This window comes from Coffea arabica, chromosome 6e (assembly GCF_036785885.1).
Source record: "Coffea arabica cultivar ET-39 chromosome 6e, Coffea Arabica ET-39 HiFi, whole genome shotgun sequence".
Taxonomy (NCBI): Eukaryota; Viridiplantae; Streptophyta; class Magnoliopsida; order Gentianales; family Rubiaceae; genus Coffea; species Coffea arabica.
In genome coordinates, this window is record NC_092321.1 from 19,333,846 (window position 1) to 19,352,087 (window position 18,242).

Here is an 18,242-nt window from a genome sequence, read left to right on the forward strand (position 1 = left end):
TGGTTTTGTCCAACCACAATTGCGATAACTCAAAGATCTTTTAAGTTTCATGTCTTAATTTTCTACACTTCTATCGTCAGATGCTTAGTAGGGTTTACGTTCTTAAATTGCTTCTGAATTTTTTGTTTCCATTAAAATCATAGAATTCGTGTCGATTCAATTTTATGAATAACCTTTCTTGTTAATAGAATCAAAAATCTTGAACTTTTTTTTTTGGTGGTAATGAGGGCAGATGGTCAATTTGACAGAAAATTCGATGATTGGACAAAATCCAATCATCAAAATCCTTGTTTTCTCATCTTATCTTGTTCTCATTTGCCTTCCCCATTTCCACACCTTCATAAACAGGTTGCGGGGAAAAAAAAATTGCATAAACAAAGAGGCACAAGCTCCTTTTATAGAAGCTAATTAATCATAACAAATCCATACATAAGTCTCTGAAACACTGCCAGTTGATAATATTACAATACATACCATACCATACAGGAATATCTTTAAATTTGGGAGAGTTGCTTAATATTCATGGGGTAGACTTCAGCTCTGGAGTTGGAATAATATGCCTTATTTGCAATAACAGCATTTGCAGTTTCAGTAGGATGCAGCCCATCAAAGAAAACGTTACTTCTCCTATTTGAACAAATTGATCCACCTCTCTTGCAAAGAGTTCCAGTCCCACCTTCTTCTATCGATGGCACTTTGCAACAAGCATTTTTGGCATCTTCGAAACCTGCAGATTTGATGCTTGCAATTTTGTAGATGTTTGGAAAAATTAATTTCATGCATATATGAACAAGTACTCCATATTGTATTAATTGGTCCAAAGGAAGAAAGGGAGAAAAAAAACCACACAGACACACCCTTGAGGATTTTGAGCCAACAGCAAGCTAAGTTAAGAATTAATTAGTTGGAGGCTACCAAATTAAACAAAAGGACTCAATGTTGATGATCAATTAGACATTGGAAAAGGTTTCTTTGGGTACCAAAGGTACCATAAATGTTAGGATAAATATCTATTTACTCCCCTGTGATTTCACGTATAACCAACACGACACCGTTAACGTTTTAAAATAAGCACATAGCCTCCATGATTTTATATAAAGTTAAAACTAGGTAGAAAGCAACTCTTTTACGGTGAATGGGCTCTAGAAACACACGTGCTAAATTGATAATGTCCACTTAAATTCTCTACTGTTTTATACTTATGATTTTATGCAAGGTGGTTAGTCCCCATTCTGTTAAGTAAGGTCAAAGCTATAATTTTAATTGACAATGTTGTAGAGGTTTGATTCTTTCAAATATCTACTTTACAAAAAATTATGGAGAGTTATTTGAATACTTTTAAACATTAAAAAGTTCAAGACAAAACCACGATGGCATGCTATGGAGATACAAATACCTGTTACATGTATCATAAACAATGAGGGGCTTGCGATGGATAATTGATATAGCATATGTGTTTTGAACAAAATTCCATGCATATGTTGCACGGTTTAATTTCGTATAGTGCAAGAGTACAGAGACACAGAGAAAAGTTATCACTGAATAGTGTAACGTTGCCATTGGCAAAAGATAGTGTGTTATAATAGAGACAGGAAGATTACCTTTTGATGACGGCTCTTTTATGATATCCCTAACAATTTTGTACGAGTTAACATAAACAAGCTTGGAAGCAGGCAATTCTAGTTGGATTTCATCCACCATGGCCTTCAGGTTGGTGTTAAAAAGATGAATAGCTCGATTTACACTTTGTATGCAACGTTCATGCATTGGAATCATGGTCCTGGCCATTGGGGTGCATCCGTTTGGGTTCACAGACATGAGTACGAACTTTCGAGCTCCCAAATTATACAGCCTCTGATTTGGTTTTTTAAAAAAAGAACGAACAATTACTAAATCAAATCATAATTATAAATCGTTGTTCTGAAAACTGATTAGATGAAAGACATATAAATGGATTAAATTCACTTCTCATTATTGTTAGAGTAAACTTTCTGCTTAATTTGCACGTTCATGTGCCTTGCAATTTGGTCTATATTGTCAATGAAGTTGATATAAAAGGGGCAATTGCTTTAGGGGTGCAAAGTTGAACAAACCCTCCATAAATTTCAAAGTGATCGTACCATATCTACTTTTTTCTTTCTACTTCTTGAATAAAAAAAATGACCCCTCTGGCATGATATAGAAATATTCCTCTACTTCTAGAAGAGAGCTGGGACAACTGCATGAGTAAGTTAGCATGATATAGCTCTAGAAGTCCCCTCTGGCTCTGCCTCAAACGATTGTGTAAGCCAACTCGATGACCCATTCATGAAGCTAAGAAGCTTTCATTTGGAGTCATTATTGATACAATATTGTCCAATTTTTACACTAAGCCTATATTATTTCCAGAATGACATGTTTAATTTCTGATCTTTCGAAACGGAAGCACTCCTTGAAAAAGGTAAGAAATAACTACCAATACCATGATGTATATATTCCTTGATTCTAACTTGTATTTTTATCCAAGTATACATTGTTCGAAAAATATTTCTACTACAAAAAGTCAAAAAAAAAACATTAATTACCAAATTATCATCATAAAGTGCATTATTCTCAACTACTTTCACTTTAAAACTCCAAGAATTAAAGACCTTGTGTTCAAATCTCCCATATACCCTTTTTGCTCCTCTGTTCCGAAAATATTTTATTAAAATGAACATGCATATATAGCATAAAATCTAAAGGTAATTGATGCACTAATATGCAATTACGTGCCTAATCCGAGTGCTAAAATGGAAATGATAACGAGGGACAATCATTTATTGTGCCTTTTCTTTTCCAGACAGAATTTCTCTTTTTTTTTTTATGTTGTATTAATGTTACTTGCCAAGCCATTAAAAGGTACCTTAAGTTGACGAGAGAGGGTAGTAGTCAACTTTGTAGTGAATGCTTCAAGACTGACATTGCTGCTGTCTTTGTCTCTGCTCAGGAAGTAATTAAATGTGTAATCGTTTCCTCCGGTTCCAACCACAAACAAGTAGTGGGCTAGTGATTTCCCAAAATCTTCCCCATTCCCGAATTCAGGAAGTGTCACATTCTCGAAGTTTTCTATCTGCTTATTCAAGCTGAAAACCTGGCCCTGGAATCCATAACATTAAAGAGCAAGTTTTTAATCAATTCTATTTTGCATGATCATCCACCAAATGCATAGAAGAAGATGCAGTTTGATCATATATCGAAAAACTAAAGCCTTCATGACTGATCATCTCGAAATCAAGACTCTTTTTATGGCTTTTCAACTTTTGTAATTGGCAATTAGTAAAAGGAAATATCAAAATGTTTGTATCAATAAGGACAAATCTATATATAGGCTACAAAAGAGAAAATAACGAGTGGTACAGATTTTGCTGCCTAAAAAGAAAAGAAACAAGAAAACTGCAAAAAAAAGTGCATTATTAACAGCAATAAGAAGATACACAATCGGATGAAATTGCTAATATTGTGTCTATGTTATTTAGGGGACTTTGACTGCAGTTTGTAAATCCATCATTTGATAATGCACTATGGAGTTCTTCGACATGCAAGATAGACTTCCTAAACAAAAGAAGGCTGCCTTTGGACCTGAACTGCAATCCCACTAAACTTTCCAAAAATGCAATATTTCTCCTCTTTCCTATGTGTAGATGGTAACTCCACCGCATAAAACTTCAGCAGAGCAATTTAGACACCAAAAAATCAATTCATATAAACCAAATAGGAGAACAAGCTTGTTGAAATTAAAGAAAAAAAAAAAAAAAGAAAGGCTAGCTGGAGGTTTTTCTTACTGCAATTGCACCAGTTTCATCTAATATCCCAGAAGCACCAGATGCATAATTGACACCATAAAGGATCCTTCTCCCCTTAGTTGTGGGATCTGCAAAAGGTGGAATAAAAGTCGGAAGTTTTAGCAATTCACCGAGAAGGTCGACCACATTCTTCCCGTTGGTGAATCTCCCAGTAGAACGAAGAGGAAAATCTACTCCATAAGGGAAATAGTTGGCCTTAGCTAGTGAGTTTGGAAGGAAATTGTTATTGCCATTATCAACAAGGGAACTTCCAAAGACAAACATCCCTCTAATTTTAGGATCATTATTTGCTGACACCTTTCCGTAGCTGCTGCAAAGATGAAGGCAAACAATGACAAAAAAGGCAAAGGAAATTGAACCCTTTGATGGTTTTGGCGCCATTATGCTGAGGTTAGGTGCTGAGGTTTCGAGGTTTTGTCTAGGATAGTATGAATGATCTTTTTGTGGAGAGTCTACAAGGTATTAATAGGACTAAAAGCAAATGTATATGCAGGCAAATTTGGCTCAGCAGAATGAAATTAATTTTTTTAGAAAAACATTTAAAATAGTTTCAGCTCCGGCCACTTTTATCAAAAAAAAAAAAAAAAGTTTCAATCACTTGCCATAGATTAGAACATACTTCAGGACCATAAATATCTTAGTACTTATAAATTATCTACCACACAGCTTTCACATCGACAATGTTCCGTTCTTATCAATTGGACCAATATGTTTTGATAGAAATTAAATGGAAAAGCAAAAATAAACGGCAAAATGGGTGAGATCCGCTGAAGAAGTATAAAGAAACATGGACCAAAAGCCACTTAATTGATAATGAAAATTTTCCTATTTTAAAATTTCGTCTTGTAGATTTCAGCATTAGAATTTTGACCTTTTCAGGTAAGAAACTGATAATTAACAATTATTAGGCTCAAAAATATTAAGAATTACTAGAACTTTGACTTAGTCGATATGTCTTACCATACTTGTCACGGTTGACCATTCTGGAAACTGTCAATGTTTGGACTTTCTTGAATTTCTTGGCGGAAATTGTAGAATTATTTCAAGCATTGAAAGCTGAAAAAGATTAGACTAATATTCTATTAGAATATACTCCATGTCTTAGATCTGAAAAAAAAAAAAAAAAAAAAAGCCGCCAATGTCAATTATTGAGTGAGGTATGTCGTCGGTGTAGATTTTACTATTATAATACAATTTGAATTTTTCACATTAATTACATCAATTTGCAAACAATTCGGAAAGACAACAACACAATCCTACACTTGTTTCTAATAAACTGATTTAAGCAGCATTCATTTCGAAAAAAAAAAAAAAAACAAACAAGAAAGATTAAAGCAAGAAGCAATCAGATGCCAAGTAAAGGAGGACAATTAGGCAAGGACTAACTCTACACCATACAAGTTGGCCGAAGAAAATAAATTGCATCGGGTTTGGCAGTTAGACACAGCACACAGACATAAATGCTGTAATAGATCGGCATACAATGGCTTTACCTTCAAACATTTGATGCATTAAAGAAAATGAATTTCAGTAAAAATAGTTTGTTGACCTCCATTAAAAAAAAATAAAATTAATTTTATGGATATTTTCACCACTGAATCATTTATCTACTTCCAACCAACTTTCGGCATCCACAGGACAATGGCAGTTTGAACCGAGAAGTTGTCTGCAAAGAATAGACAAGCTGCAAAACCCAACTACTACAAGTTAATGAGTTTTGCAAATAAACAGTTGTATTAGTAAAGCAATATTTACTAAATAACAAGCAACTTCTAGGAATACTTGTGGATCATGTTTAGGGGTGTGGGCGAACCAAATAGCTCGTGAGTAATTTACGAACGACTTGGTCAAACACACAGCTCGAAATCGAGTTCGAGTTCAAGCTACTCGTTTCATATAACGAGTTGAGTTCAAGTATCAATATTTATTACTAGAGTGCTTGAGGAGATTAATCGAGTATTTGTATTATTTATGTATTATATATTTTAATTATGAAATGACTATTATGTGTTCACATTTTAACAAATTTACATAAAGCAGTGTTTAGTAAAAACTTGAGCTCGAACTCAAGTTGTTTAAGCTCAACAATGCTTGTAGTTTACTCGAGTTCAAACGAGTTGAGTTCGAATTTAATTTCTATTACGTCGAGTCAAGTTCAAATTCAATGTCATGTATTCATTCGAGTTCGAGTTCGAGTAACACTAATAGTGATCAAACTCAAGTTCAAGCATGGTACTAAGCGAGTTCAACTTAGTTTAATAGCATCCCTAGTCATGTTAGAATCAGTTACTTATTGTGTTTGGTAACACAGTGACATCCCATGAAAATCAAGTAGTATTAATATGTTCCCACAGTTTGTTTGATTACTTTTGATCAATCAAGCAGTTGATAATTCACCATAAAAGAAATAATAGTACTTTTTGTAGTTGCAACAAATTGTATTCGAATTCGAAGTCTGGCATGTAGTAAAGGAAATCCTCAAAAAGAGAGGACAGAAATGCCAAGCGTATTGTTCCCAGCTTGCAATACGATGCTAGCATCATGCAGTCAAGAAAAACATACACCTTCTCTGATTTAAATGATACGGTAACATTTTTAATAATATGACGTATACCACATAAGAAGGTGATTGAAATAATCAAAAATTATATTTATAATGCAATTAAAAGAATTATTTTTGACACAATAGATATCCAAACACACCGGAGACAAATATAACACAAAAATCCCGCTGAGAGGTACTTGGACAAGGTAGCAAGGGTTTCAGAAACACATTGGATGAACTTGTGCTCCCCCTGAGTGGTCAGCCCTATTTGGCACTTGAGTTTTTTGCTAAGTTTGTCTGTTACAAGTTTTTTAAAAATTTTAGTTACTGTAACTTCGAAAAACTTTTCAAAATTTTAAACTATAGACTTCAAAATATTCAAAAAATTTACACACTTCAAAAAATTTTTTTAAAACTTCTACAGTAAACTATAGTAAAGTTTTAGACAAACACCAAAAAACTCACTTGACAAACGAGGTAATAGGATAAGTAGGGGTATGTTCCTCATAAACTATGGGAAGATTACTTAATTTGGAAGTTGTAGGGATGAGCATAGGCAAAATTCCTTGAATACAGATGTAACGTATATGTTAACATAATAAATCAAACTCGATAAATATGTAGTTTAGAAGTTTATTGTGATTAAGTTGTTGGCAAATTCTAACTATTTATTGTGGATTTCATTAAAATGTGTTTAAGGTGATAATATTGTAAATGTAAATATGATGTGAAACTCTATGTTAAATTTTGTTTGAGTAAAACATTTTTATAACTGATCCAGAGTAGTCTGGGGAAGGATGGGAATGCACCTAACTAAGTTATTGAAAATTCGAAAGGAACTAAACTATTTTTAAAAATATTTCAGGAAATCCTGAATGGAAATGTTAAATTTTGTTTGGATATCACAATTGTTGGTGCCTTAAGAGGCCGGTACGGGTTGGTAGCACTGGCTATTCGCGGGAGTTGAACCAGAGTTTGGTCTGGGGCTAGATTCAGTGGCGCTTCCGCGGCAGATTTCTTCGTTTATTGCTTAAAAAAAAGATAAAGACGGGAAATTGGTGCTGGTCAAAGGGCCAATCCCAAATATATGGCCACCAAGCTTGAAAAGTCCGGGCCAGAAGCCAAAATTTTCAAGCATGGCAGGGACCGACCCGCATTTCTGAAACGCGGGGGCGCCTCAATTTTAAAAAGAAAAAAATCTTGCTTAACAGTGTAATTGCCTTCGGCGTTAAAAAAAAAAAAAAATTTCTTTGCCTTTCTTCAACTGAATCCACCAAATATTGTTGGGGAAAAATGGCATTAGAAAAAATGACTCAATAACAGCATGTGCACATTTTAGAGACAACGAGGGCTACAATTGACTCAAATTCGGTCGACATCGAGTTTGAGTTGAGCGTTAATAATATACGAGTCAAATTCGAACAGTCATTTGTTAGGTTCAATTGCTCGATGAGCTGTTTAAAAATCTCGAGTTGATGCAAAATTATAAAAATGTCTATACATCAATTAAAATCGAACTGATTTCAATCTCCTCGCGAACTAGAATGTCGAGCGAAATTCGAGTTGACATCTTAAACTGCTCACAAGCTAGAACTAAGTTCAGTTTAAAATTTTCTTTTCCTAAATCGAGTCGAGCTCGATCTTCATTTTTTCAGCTCGACGAGTTCAAGTTCGCACATTAACAAGTCCAATTCGATTTGATAAATTCAAAATTCGACTCAATTCGATTCGTTTGCAACCCTAGAGACCACATTATTTTTGACTTTCTAACTACTTGGGCTAGAAATTTGTCACCCTCTCATCAGACATCCAAAGTCCTCGTAGTCAATCCTGTTCAGGTTAATCCTGTTGCCCTACATTCGTGCCTGTAATACAGCCAAACTTCAATTGCTATATGCTCAGATGATAATGGCGAACTACCACCACTCCAACTTGATTTCGGACTATAGGAGATCCTTTCGGCGGTTGGCTCAATAGAGCATGCCACGTAGAAGAGGAGATGCGACTGCTCATGAGATTTGAACAGAAAAGAAAGGAATAGAAGAGAAAGACTGGATCTCCCACATTTGAGAGTTTTAAGTGAAAGGAAAGGAAAAGAAACCGACGGAATTGGAAGGAGGAAAAAGTAGCTACAGTTTAAAAAAAATTTCCGGCCCAAATCGGGCAGAAAGCAAAGGAAAGCACGGAAAGGCAGCAAAAAGTTTTTTAAATTGCCCATTCTACCCCTAAAAAGCTGTTGAATGAAATATTTATTTACTTATGTGTCCAAAATCACTTCTTTTCTTTCATAAACTCCCAAACAACATTAAAACCCCTTCCCTTCTTTTCTTATCTTTTCTTTTCTCTCATAACTTAACCTTTCTCTTCCTTTCTTTTCTATCCTCAACTCACAAACTAGCTATTAAGAGATAAGAGCAAGAGGCCCGTACACCAGTGAAGGGTAACCCTCAGAACAATTACAATTAATCTATTTTGCATAAATTTCATTTGTTGCACACAAAAAATTTATATTCAATTTTTGTGAATGAATTTTGGTTTATATTTCTATACTAATTTGGTAGTTACATTAGGTGGTCATAAGTAGATATATTAGAAAAATGCTATTAAGTGATTTTTTCTTGTGCGGTTTTTTTTTTCCAGCAATATTTGCAAGATTTAGCCGAAGAAAGGTAATGATTTGTTTTTTTTTTATGCTGAAGGCAATTACGCCGTTAGGCAAGGTTTTTTTAAAAAAAAAAAAAAAGCGTCCCCCTCTCCCCCGCATTTCAAAAATGCAATGGGGCATTTGTTGCCAATCAGTCCCTGCCATTTTTCTTTAAAAAAATATTTTTCCACCTCCAGCTTGAAATAATTGGAGCTGGTCCCTTGACTAGCGCCAATATGATGCCTTTTCCTTTTTTGAAAAATAAATGAAGAAATTTGCCCATTGTTATAGCATATTCTAAAGAGTTTATGGAAAGTCGATAAAGGCTTTTCTTGAGTCATTATTATTGTGACTATTGACTCCATTGAAATTGTGAATTTTGCGTTTGAAAAAACTGAAATTTGAAAATTGAAATCTAAAATCTAAAATCTGAATCCATTAAATTATTGAACTTTTAAGTAATAAATTTAATACATTTGAGTGTATATTATATTGAGTGATAAGTGAATAGTTTATCACTTATTTTTTGGAGCAAATTTTGCCTAGAAATTTAGTGCCACTTAATTAATTTAGATGTCAATTTTTAGTATACCTGGTAATTGGCCGAGTTAGGCGAGTTTATATTGGATTTTCACTTAAATAGATTATACCGAATCCGGCCAACTTTAGATTGGATTGGGTCATATTGGGTCATGTCAAACCCATGACCCAAATATAATCTAACTTATTAATTAATACATTTTGATACATAAACTTTCTCACGTACATTTACACACACAAAAAGATTTTTTTGACATACATAAATACATTTTCACATATATAAATATATTTTCACACACTAACACACTTTCACACACACAAACGCACACTCACTTCTTAAACTCCTTGGAAACACATCATAAATAGAATAATACTTTATATTACTTGTATTGTGAATTTTAGATAATAAATTGTACATTTAAATAGATTAGCTAAACAAATTTGTTTACTTTATACTTTTTAATACTACTAATGATTGAAACTTATTTAACATTTTTACCATTGATATCTGCTTTATTGTAAGTTCTAATATTTAATGTATTTAAATTATTGAATGCTAAATTATATTATGCTTGAAAATGTAATTAAAAGACATATAATTTGTTGTATTATAATATTGATGAGGAATTTGTTAACAATAAAATAAAACAAGTTAGAGAAAAGTAAAAGAATGCAATTAGAACAAATTTAAAACTCTATTATAGGTACACAAAAATATTAACAAACAGAATCAAGTAGCAATCGGATAATAACAATAAAAAAAAAAAGAAAAAAGGGGAGGAAAACAGCATACTTTTAAAAGGCATAATAAATTGTTATAGAAGTTGAGCAACTATAACTATTGTTCTAAAAGTAAAATAAGCATGAGTTTTTATTTCAAGTTTCTTTTTTCTTTTTAAATAAAAATTAAAATATGATTGAAAACATATATATATATATATATATGAGAATTTTGAATACAAAATGGTCAATAATTTGTTAACATATGTCCAAATGCAAGTGGTTTGGTATATGTGTATTGAATTTTGTATTTATTATTTTGAACTATTTTCAAACAAGTTGGGCATTGGGTGGCCAGATAAAAAATCCAACCCGTCCAATAAATAAGTTGGGTTGTTCTTACTCAACCCAACAAAATCCAAAACCCAACTGACCCAACTCATCCTTTAAAATTAATGGGCGGGTTGTTGGGTTATAGATTTTTTTGCTAGCTCCAATTTTTAATTATTAAACACAAACTGAATATATTAAAATCTAAATCCATTAAGTTTAAATGATAAATTAGATTATCAAATAGGGCCTTACTCTACTTCCTTCAAAGTAAAGTTTTTGTTAATTAATTACTCCCAACATTTTGTAAATTTGGGATTTGATTCTAGAGTTACTACATTACGACCCACATTTATTGTTGCTAGTTGCCACCCAAAGGATAGACAGCACGGATCATAGTTATGAAACATGGCCCAGCGGTTTAACTGGTTAACTCAGTAATTTTTTTTTTTTTCCTGATGGAAGGGGTACCCGAGCCATCGGGTAAACCGAACCTGACTAATCCCCCACCAGCTCGAGAGGAGAGGCCCCAGCCCCCCGAACACGATAACCATGGGACTCGAACCCTGGTGGGAATGAACAACGACTCCTAAGGAAGCTTGCCGTGACCAACCGAGCTGCCTATGAAAGGCGGTCAACTCAGTAAATTGATTACTTAATTGAGCCAAATCAATAGTTGGACCAAATTAGAAAGGAACTCATTAACTAGACAATAATTTATTGATTTGATTAGTAAAATCTCAAAAAACCAACCAGTTCAACCACGTATTTGACCCACAATATCTTTAATAATTGAAACATGTTATTTTATTACTCTATATTATATAACCATTGAATCAACCAACAAACTTGCAGTTCAACTTCTAACTTTGTTGAACTAATAGCCCTTTTGGGTTGATATCCGGTCTGGGTTTAATAACTATGCTACTGCTGCCTCTTAACAATGATAACGAGTTAGCTTTGAGCAAGCTAGCTCCTTCAAAGTTCCAACCCTTTCTGGTGAGAGGCATTAACTCCTTACCGACTTCCAGGTCAACTGGCTCCTATATCAAATGATCAAATCTTTTCTCTTGCAAGTCCTTTCGATGTCATCATTTGGCTTTGTCTCCATCTTCTTGGATCTCATCTACTTGAATAGACCCATACCTAGGATTCCAAAGGTTAATTATCTGTCCATTCAGCCAAGCCATTGAATGTCACACCAAACTTTGTTTCCTTATTCATTTTTCTTTCTTTTTCCCTCTTGTTTTTGGTGGTAACCTACTCATTTGAAAGTCTTTAAATTGTGTGAAAAATCTCTTTTATTCCCCAGCAGGTCAATGTTTTCATTTTCTTATTCAAACAGCACAAGGCAAACAGGCTGGTCAATCTAGTTTTAAAGACTATTGGAAGCCACAATGCCAGAGTATACCACTCCTATTATAAGGCAAAAAAAAAAAAAAAAGAAATCAAAATCTTGAGAACCAAATTCCAAAAACCTTTTCTGAACCAACATAATATTTTGTATTCAAACCGAGTAAAAAGCATTAGGAAAAAAGGAGTTTCATCTTGCACGGAGTAAACTCCATACCATCATCACATTGTAGTGATGTTCATAAATAGTCTGTTAACAAAAGCCTACGGTATATATGTGGTTATGTCTACTAAAAATAAAGGCAACTGCAGAAGGTCACAAAACTCTCCAGTTCCGCTCCACAGCATTGCAGATCCTAGATATACAGAATGCAGCGCTCAACGGATAATCAGAAACTGCAAGAAGTCATTAGAAATTAGATGGCTGAAAACAACTTATTAGCAAGATCATTGACAAGCTACCACCATAATTCACCCCCGGAAGGCAAATTCTCAATCAGCAAAAGCACTGAAATGCAGAGATCAGTTTCAGATTAAATTTAACATGGACTTGTCCATACTTGTACTAAAAGAAAACCGAACTGTACTTGCCTCACAGCTAAAAGATCGCATAACTGGAAATTTTGGTTAGGTTTCTGAACTGAAATTAATGCACGCTTGCTAATGAGTCAAAGAACTATGCAGACAAATGATATTCATCAAGTACCTGGGAATTAAGAGCATACAAACAAGTGTATTACTTTTTTCCTCCTCATCTTTGTTACAGCATATATTCAACTAATAGGAACAAATTATCAAGCATGCTGCCCTGTGGTTGGTGATTAAAGAATATCAAATAATCAGAAAATGGAATATCATGTATGACAAAAGTCAGTCTACAGTGGGAATTGGAATTACGGCTACAGACTACTCAAGCCAACTACATGCAGCTTGGGCACTTAGAGAAAGAATGTCAGGAGATTCACTGCAAGATCAAGCGGAAGCTGTCAAACTAGCTCTAATGAATGCCGCCAATCAAGGTTGGAGAAACATAGAGGTGGAGCTGGACAACAGCAAACTGAAGGGATACATTGTGGACTCAAGACATAGTAGCTGGCGGTTGGCAACACTAATAGAGGATATTCAGTCCATTAGTAGCCTGTTTCATCTGTGCTCCTTTTCATTAGCTAATACAGGGAAATTAGATAGTATTAAACTGAGCTTGCATGCTCTTAATAGCTGGTTTGATGAAGAATGGGTAAATCCCAATCTTAGATGCTAACGCATCAAGGATCATCATGGGACAGTTGTCTCTTTTGTTTGGACCTTTGTCCAATTACTGTAAAGCTTTTGTGATGAAATATAAAACTAAGGTTTCGACAAAAAAAAAAAAGGAATAACATGTATGACAAATTTGAGGCACTCCATATCTCCAATATGTCATCTCAATTGTATGCTTGGTATGTCCAATACTTCTTCCTCAAAAGTTACAAATCCCATAAATGGAAATTTTGGTCATATATCTACTGAAATTAACACTCGCTAAATAATGAGTCAAACAACTATGCAGACGAGTTATATTCATCAAGTACGAGGGAAGTAACATCGGACAAACAAGTGTACAACCTTTTTCCTCTACATCTTTGTAACATAATTTATAGTCAACCCTCCGAGCAAAACTATAAAAAATGCTCACATTTAAAGAATATCATACAATAATAAAATGGAGTATCATTTATTGCACATTTCACACACTTGCATCTCCAATATGTCATTTCAATCATATCCTTCATATGACCAATTCTTCTTCCACTTATTCAATGGCTAGATGATGAAGTAGAATACTTGAGTGCGAAAGGCATTCTACTTAATGAAATACTCTGGAAAGCACAACGAACTTACTACAAATCCTAGTTAGCCTAAAATAGTGCGGCATAGTAAATCTACTCTTAGCTGCAGTCTTAGATAAATTAAAAAGCTGAATGTCTCAAGGACAACACTCAATTTGTTCTGTCCCACAGCGTTTAACTATCGGGGAATCTTTATGACCATACACTTATACAAGTAAATTAATACCCTCAGAAATACTACGCTAGGAAATGAAAATCTTTCCCAGATTCATGGCAAACTTGCATAGCATATATTTTAAAGACACACTTAAATCCATCCTTTCTTTCAAGTCACAGCACCCATTTAAGGCTAAATTACGGGTCAGCCTATTGGGTCATTTAGCACTTAACATCTCCAAACAGACCCTGCTCTCTAGTGTTTCATTTTTTTGACATTTTAAACAAAAACAGTTCATTTGAGAAACTCAATTACTTGGAATGTTTATATCTCCATTAAAATGAAGTTTTGAAAGTCAAACAAAAACCAATTATGCATCAAATTTTGACCATGGGAACCAAGACACTGGGCATAAGTTACCAACAAACTTTATGGCCAACAAACTCTAAAAGAGCCATTCTATGCATTAAAATTTCTTCGAAAAAGATTAGATTCATTGGCTATGTAAAATCAACTGAAATTTGTGCAACTACAAGCTAAACATCTTCAACATCAACTAATAGGAGAACCCAACACCCATATAGAAACCAATATATATGTTTTAAAATGTATAAATATAAGATGGAAAACGAAAAAAAAAAGTGACCCAGTTATCTTACTTGATATAAAGTCCTCGACATAATCAACATCAATTTTTCCATGAGCCATCGCACCAACCTGCATAAACAAGGTCAACCATGATGCAAGTTTTAATTGAAATCAATGAATACAAAATTTCTGTTTATAGATAAGCACACAGCATACCACAAATACAAGGTTCATCTCATTACCAACAGCAGCAACATAATCTTGCATATCAACCAATTTTTACGAACTATGTGAGAAGCCTGAGATCCAAGTAAGTAAGCTGATTATTCAAAATTAATTGCTTGGGGAGTAACAACAAAGAGAAGGCAATTCTATTCACCTATTTTCCGAGAGTTGATGGGCAAATACTTGGTTACAGGGTTCTGAATAGCTCGCAGAAGTTTTTCACGCTTACCAACAGCAGTTATACTCAGTTTTTGTAACAGCTGCACTGTAACGTTACAGAAACGTGACAAAGCTCTAATACGAATATAATATAACAACCTGGAGAAAAATTCAACATTCTCAAGGTAGAAAAGTAATTGCCAGGTGGAAAGACTAGTCAAACTTACACATGATGCCAGAAAAACGATCAAATGTCCTCGGAATACGAACATGAGGTTTAATTTCAAAGAGCACGCCTTTCTCAGTCTTCACATACAAAGCTTTCATTCTACCAGATTTATTAAGTGTACTGTCCAAAATCATCAGGATTGCCTGAATAAATAACATTCACGTCATGTGTAGCTTTAAAACACAATGGAACTCAAACTCAAAAAAGGGAACAGAAGTCAAGCTACTGTGAAACACAAACAGATTTTAAACTTTTTACACAGTAAAGTGCATACTAAATGAAGCTATGAACCTAGCGCCAACTTTTGGCACAAAAAATGTGCAGCACAACACAAGTGAATGGGTAACTCATTCAAATTATCTTGAACTACCATGATAGGAAAGGGAAGAATATAGATTTTTGGCCATTGCTCAAGTCAGAAAGTAGGAAAGTAAAAGAAACTAATTTCGACGAAAAGTCTCCAGAAATTATTAACAGCAGCCTGAGAATACAATAAAAAGAATCCAATGCAGATTGAGAATTTTACAGGTTATGCCATCTACCACCATGTATTCAAAAAGATAGTGACTTTAGGCAGCTGTTTACTCCTTGATTTCCTCTCAATCCACTTCTTAAGCAAATCATATGAATATTAATGATATTCAGTCCTAAATTTCGACAAGGAAAAAAGCAAGTAACATAAAAGGAGCCAGAAGTAAGAGCAGGAATACGTTGTCAGAAAGCTAAACCCAGTCAGACACTAATCTTAACCAAAATCACATAAGATGCTTAATTCAAAATATAGTTTTTCATAATTACATGGGCTTTCATATCCCCAACAACAGCTTAGGGGTAGCATAAGAGTTCGAATTTTTGCTGATTTTATTGCTGGTAAATTGAGATACATCTATAGACAATTAGCAACCCCTATGTTAATGAGGCAACTGAAGAAGCAGTATTTCCTTAGGGTATCAGGCAGACTCGGCACAGTTCAAACAAATTATACCATCCATCAAGAACTCAAAATAGAAGCAAAAGTACTCGGCTACCTGATGAGCAATGTCAGGCCGGTAGTCAGCTGGATTCCGTCCATTTCTCCTCAGAAAATTCGCATGCTTGTCTGAGTTCAGAAGTTGATAATTCTGCATTATCAAAACAAAACAGAAACTACATAAATAAGTAAACCAAAACAACTGCTAGACCCCTAAAACCCAAAACCCAAGAACATAATATACTTCCTTATCCAATTTAATACCTTTCCCACTTTTGCAACCTCCAGAGAAGCCTTTTCAAGAATGAAAATAACCCCAGGTTTGTTGGCGTTTTTCTGGTCATCAGCAAGGACAATTGGAAGGCTGGGAAGTTCATTTGCTATTTCTTCAGCCCTTCTCTTCTTTTCATTTATATTCTCCTCATCTTCCTCTTCCTCTGCCCCTCCCTCTCCTGGGACAGATTTTTCTACATATTCTTCTTCTCCATTTTCTTCTTTATCATATTGCACCTTATCTCTCTTCCTTTTCTTGTGCCCTTTCATTTTGTAATGCCTCACCATTTTTCCTTGATCAAAAGCTCAAAAGAGCAAGCTTTTTGCTTGGAGAACCGGTTGAGCAGGGGAGATGAAATGAGAAGACAGAGGCAAGCCTTTGATAATTTCTACCGGATAGGGTTTTTCCAGGGCTTAGATACCCGATTTTCCAAGATTCCTTTAATTACATTCTTGGCCCTCAATATTAGGGAAATTAATTCTCTGCTTTTGCAATTGCATTCTTGACCATCAATATTCTAGAAATTAATTGTTTGCTTTTATTCTTCTATTTATTGTACTATTTGCACATCAAAACTAAATATATTTCCATTCTTTTAACTGGTTCGTTTGGATTGGCAGTTTTTCCAAAAACTGTTTTTGTCTTTGAGAAACAACACTTACTGATAAGTAAGTCTACAGTGGGTCTTTAATAAAACTGCGGCGTTTTTGGCAAAATACCCAATTGTCTTGTTTTCGGCTTTCCTTTGCCGACGCTACTTTGCCAAATTGCCTTCTGTGCTGAAGGCGAAGACAGATTCAGAACAGGGACCAGTCAGGAGCTTGTGCAAAGTACTCCTCTGAAGCACCATTGCCGGCCATCGAGAGGCGAAATTTGTGAGTAATCGAAGCAGATTTCAGCTCGCAACCTTCGAATCCAACCTCCTTCAGCTCGCGATTTCAGCTTGCGACTTCACTTCCAAACCTCCTCTGAGCTCCGACCCCCTCTTCGCTCTTCGATCCATCTTGCTAGTACACCCCTCTTTGAGAGCGACCTTGTCTGCAAGAGCCCATCCTCGCGCTTCAATCCATCAGGATCTTAACCCCCTTTCACAGCGAACAGCACATCTCGACAGTGACTGGCAGCTCCGACCCCTCTTCGCCCTTCGATTTACTGTTAAGGTTATGTTTCTAAGGCATTTTGCGGCTTTCACTTTACTGTTCTTGCTGCGTATTGTAAAGAATAATGTGTGGGATGTTCAAAATTTGATGTCCGGAAGCCCCAAAAATTTGACTGTGAGGTCAAAATTTGCTTGCTGCTTTCAATTTTCCAATTTGGCCATTTAGAGGTGTTGGACAGTAGAGTTAGAGATTAGTTGTGCAAAGTATTGTGGTGGATGAACCAAGTCTCGGCAATGCTGAAAATGAACCATGAAAAATTGAACTGGTTTGAATATTGAGACGATAAACTGGCCATGCTCTGAATTCAATGTCAGATTTCATTTTTCAAAATATTGAGAAAATCTCTTGACCACAATACGGCATTGACTTCAATTCATATCAGCTGGTCATGAATTTTGTCTGGTGCTGTTTTGCCGGAGTTGGTGGTTGCATTCGATAGTCCTTATATAAATTTACCAAGATGTCTTACTTGCTTGAGATTCATTAGAATTGCCTAAATTCAGTGAAAGAAGCATATGTTTGTGCTTCTGATGGAAATTACATGGAGAACGGCTGCTTTCCCATGAGTGTGTCTCGCTTTGTTGAAATGCGACTGCAGTCATGTTTTCGTATTATTGTAGTATTAATTCTTGTGTTTTTACCCCAAAATGAACTCTTTGATGCTATTTCTGTGATTTTAAATTGTCTTCTCCGGC

At 34.8% G+C, this 18,242-nt stretch overlaps 1 protein-coding gene and 1 pseudogene across 1 annotated transcript; both read right to left on the reverse strand.

The window, feature by feature from the left end:
- Positions 1-406: 406 nt before the first annotated feature.
- On the reverse strand, positions 407-4,259 carry LOC113695149 (GDSL esterase/lipase At1g29670-like). The gene is made up of 4 exons (XM_027214143.2): positions 3,804-4,259; positions 2,885-3,118; positions 1,602-1,854; positions 407-727 (listed from the first exon to the last, which is right to left on the reverse strand). Exons 1-4 carry the CDS (start codon positions 4,203-4,205, stop codon positions 495-497), a joined length of 1,122 nt encoding a protein of 373 aa, XP_027069944.1. The 5' UTR covers positions 4,206-4,259; the 3' UTR covers positions 407-494.
- A 7,951-nt stretch (positions 4,260-12,210) lies between these two features.
- LOC113697558 (uncharacterized) lies at positions 12,211-16,756 on the reverse strand (annotated as a pseudogene).
- Between the last annotated feature and the right edge of the window lie 1,486 nt (positions 16,757-18,242).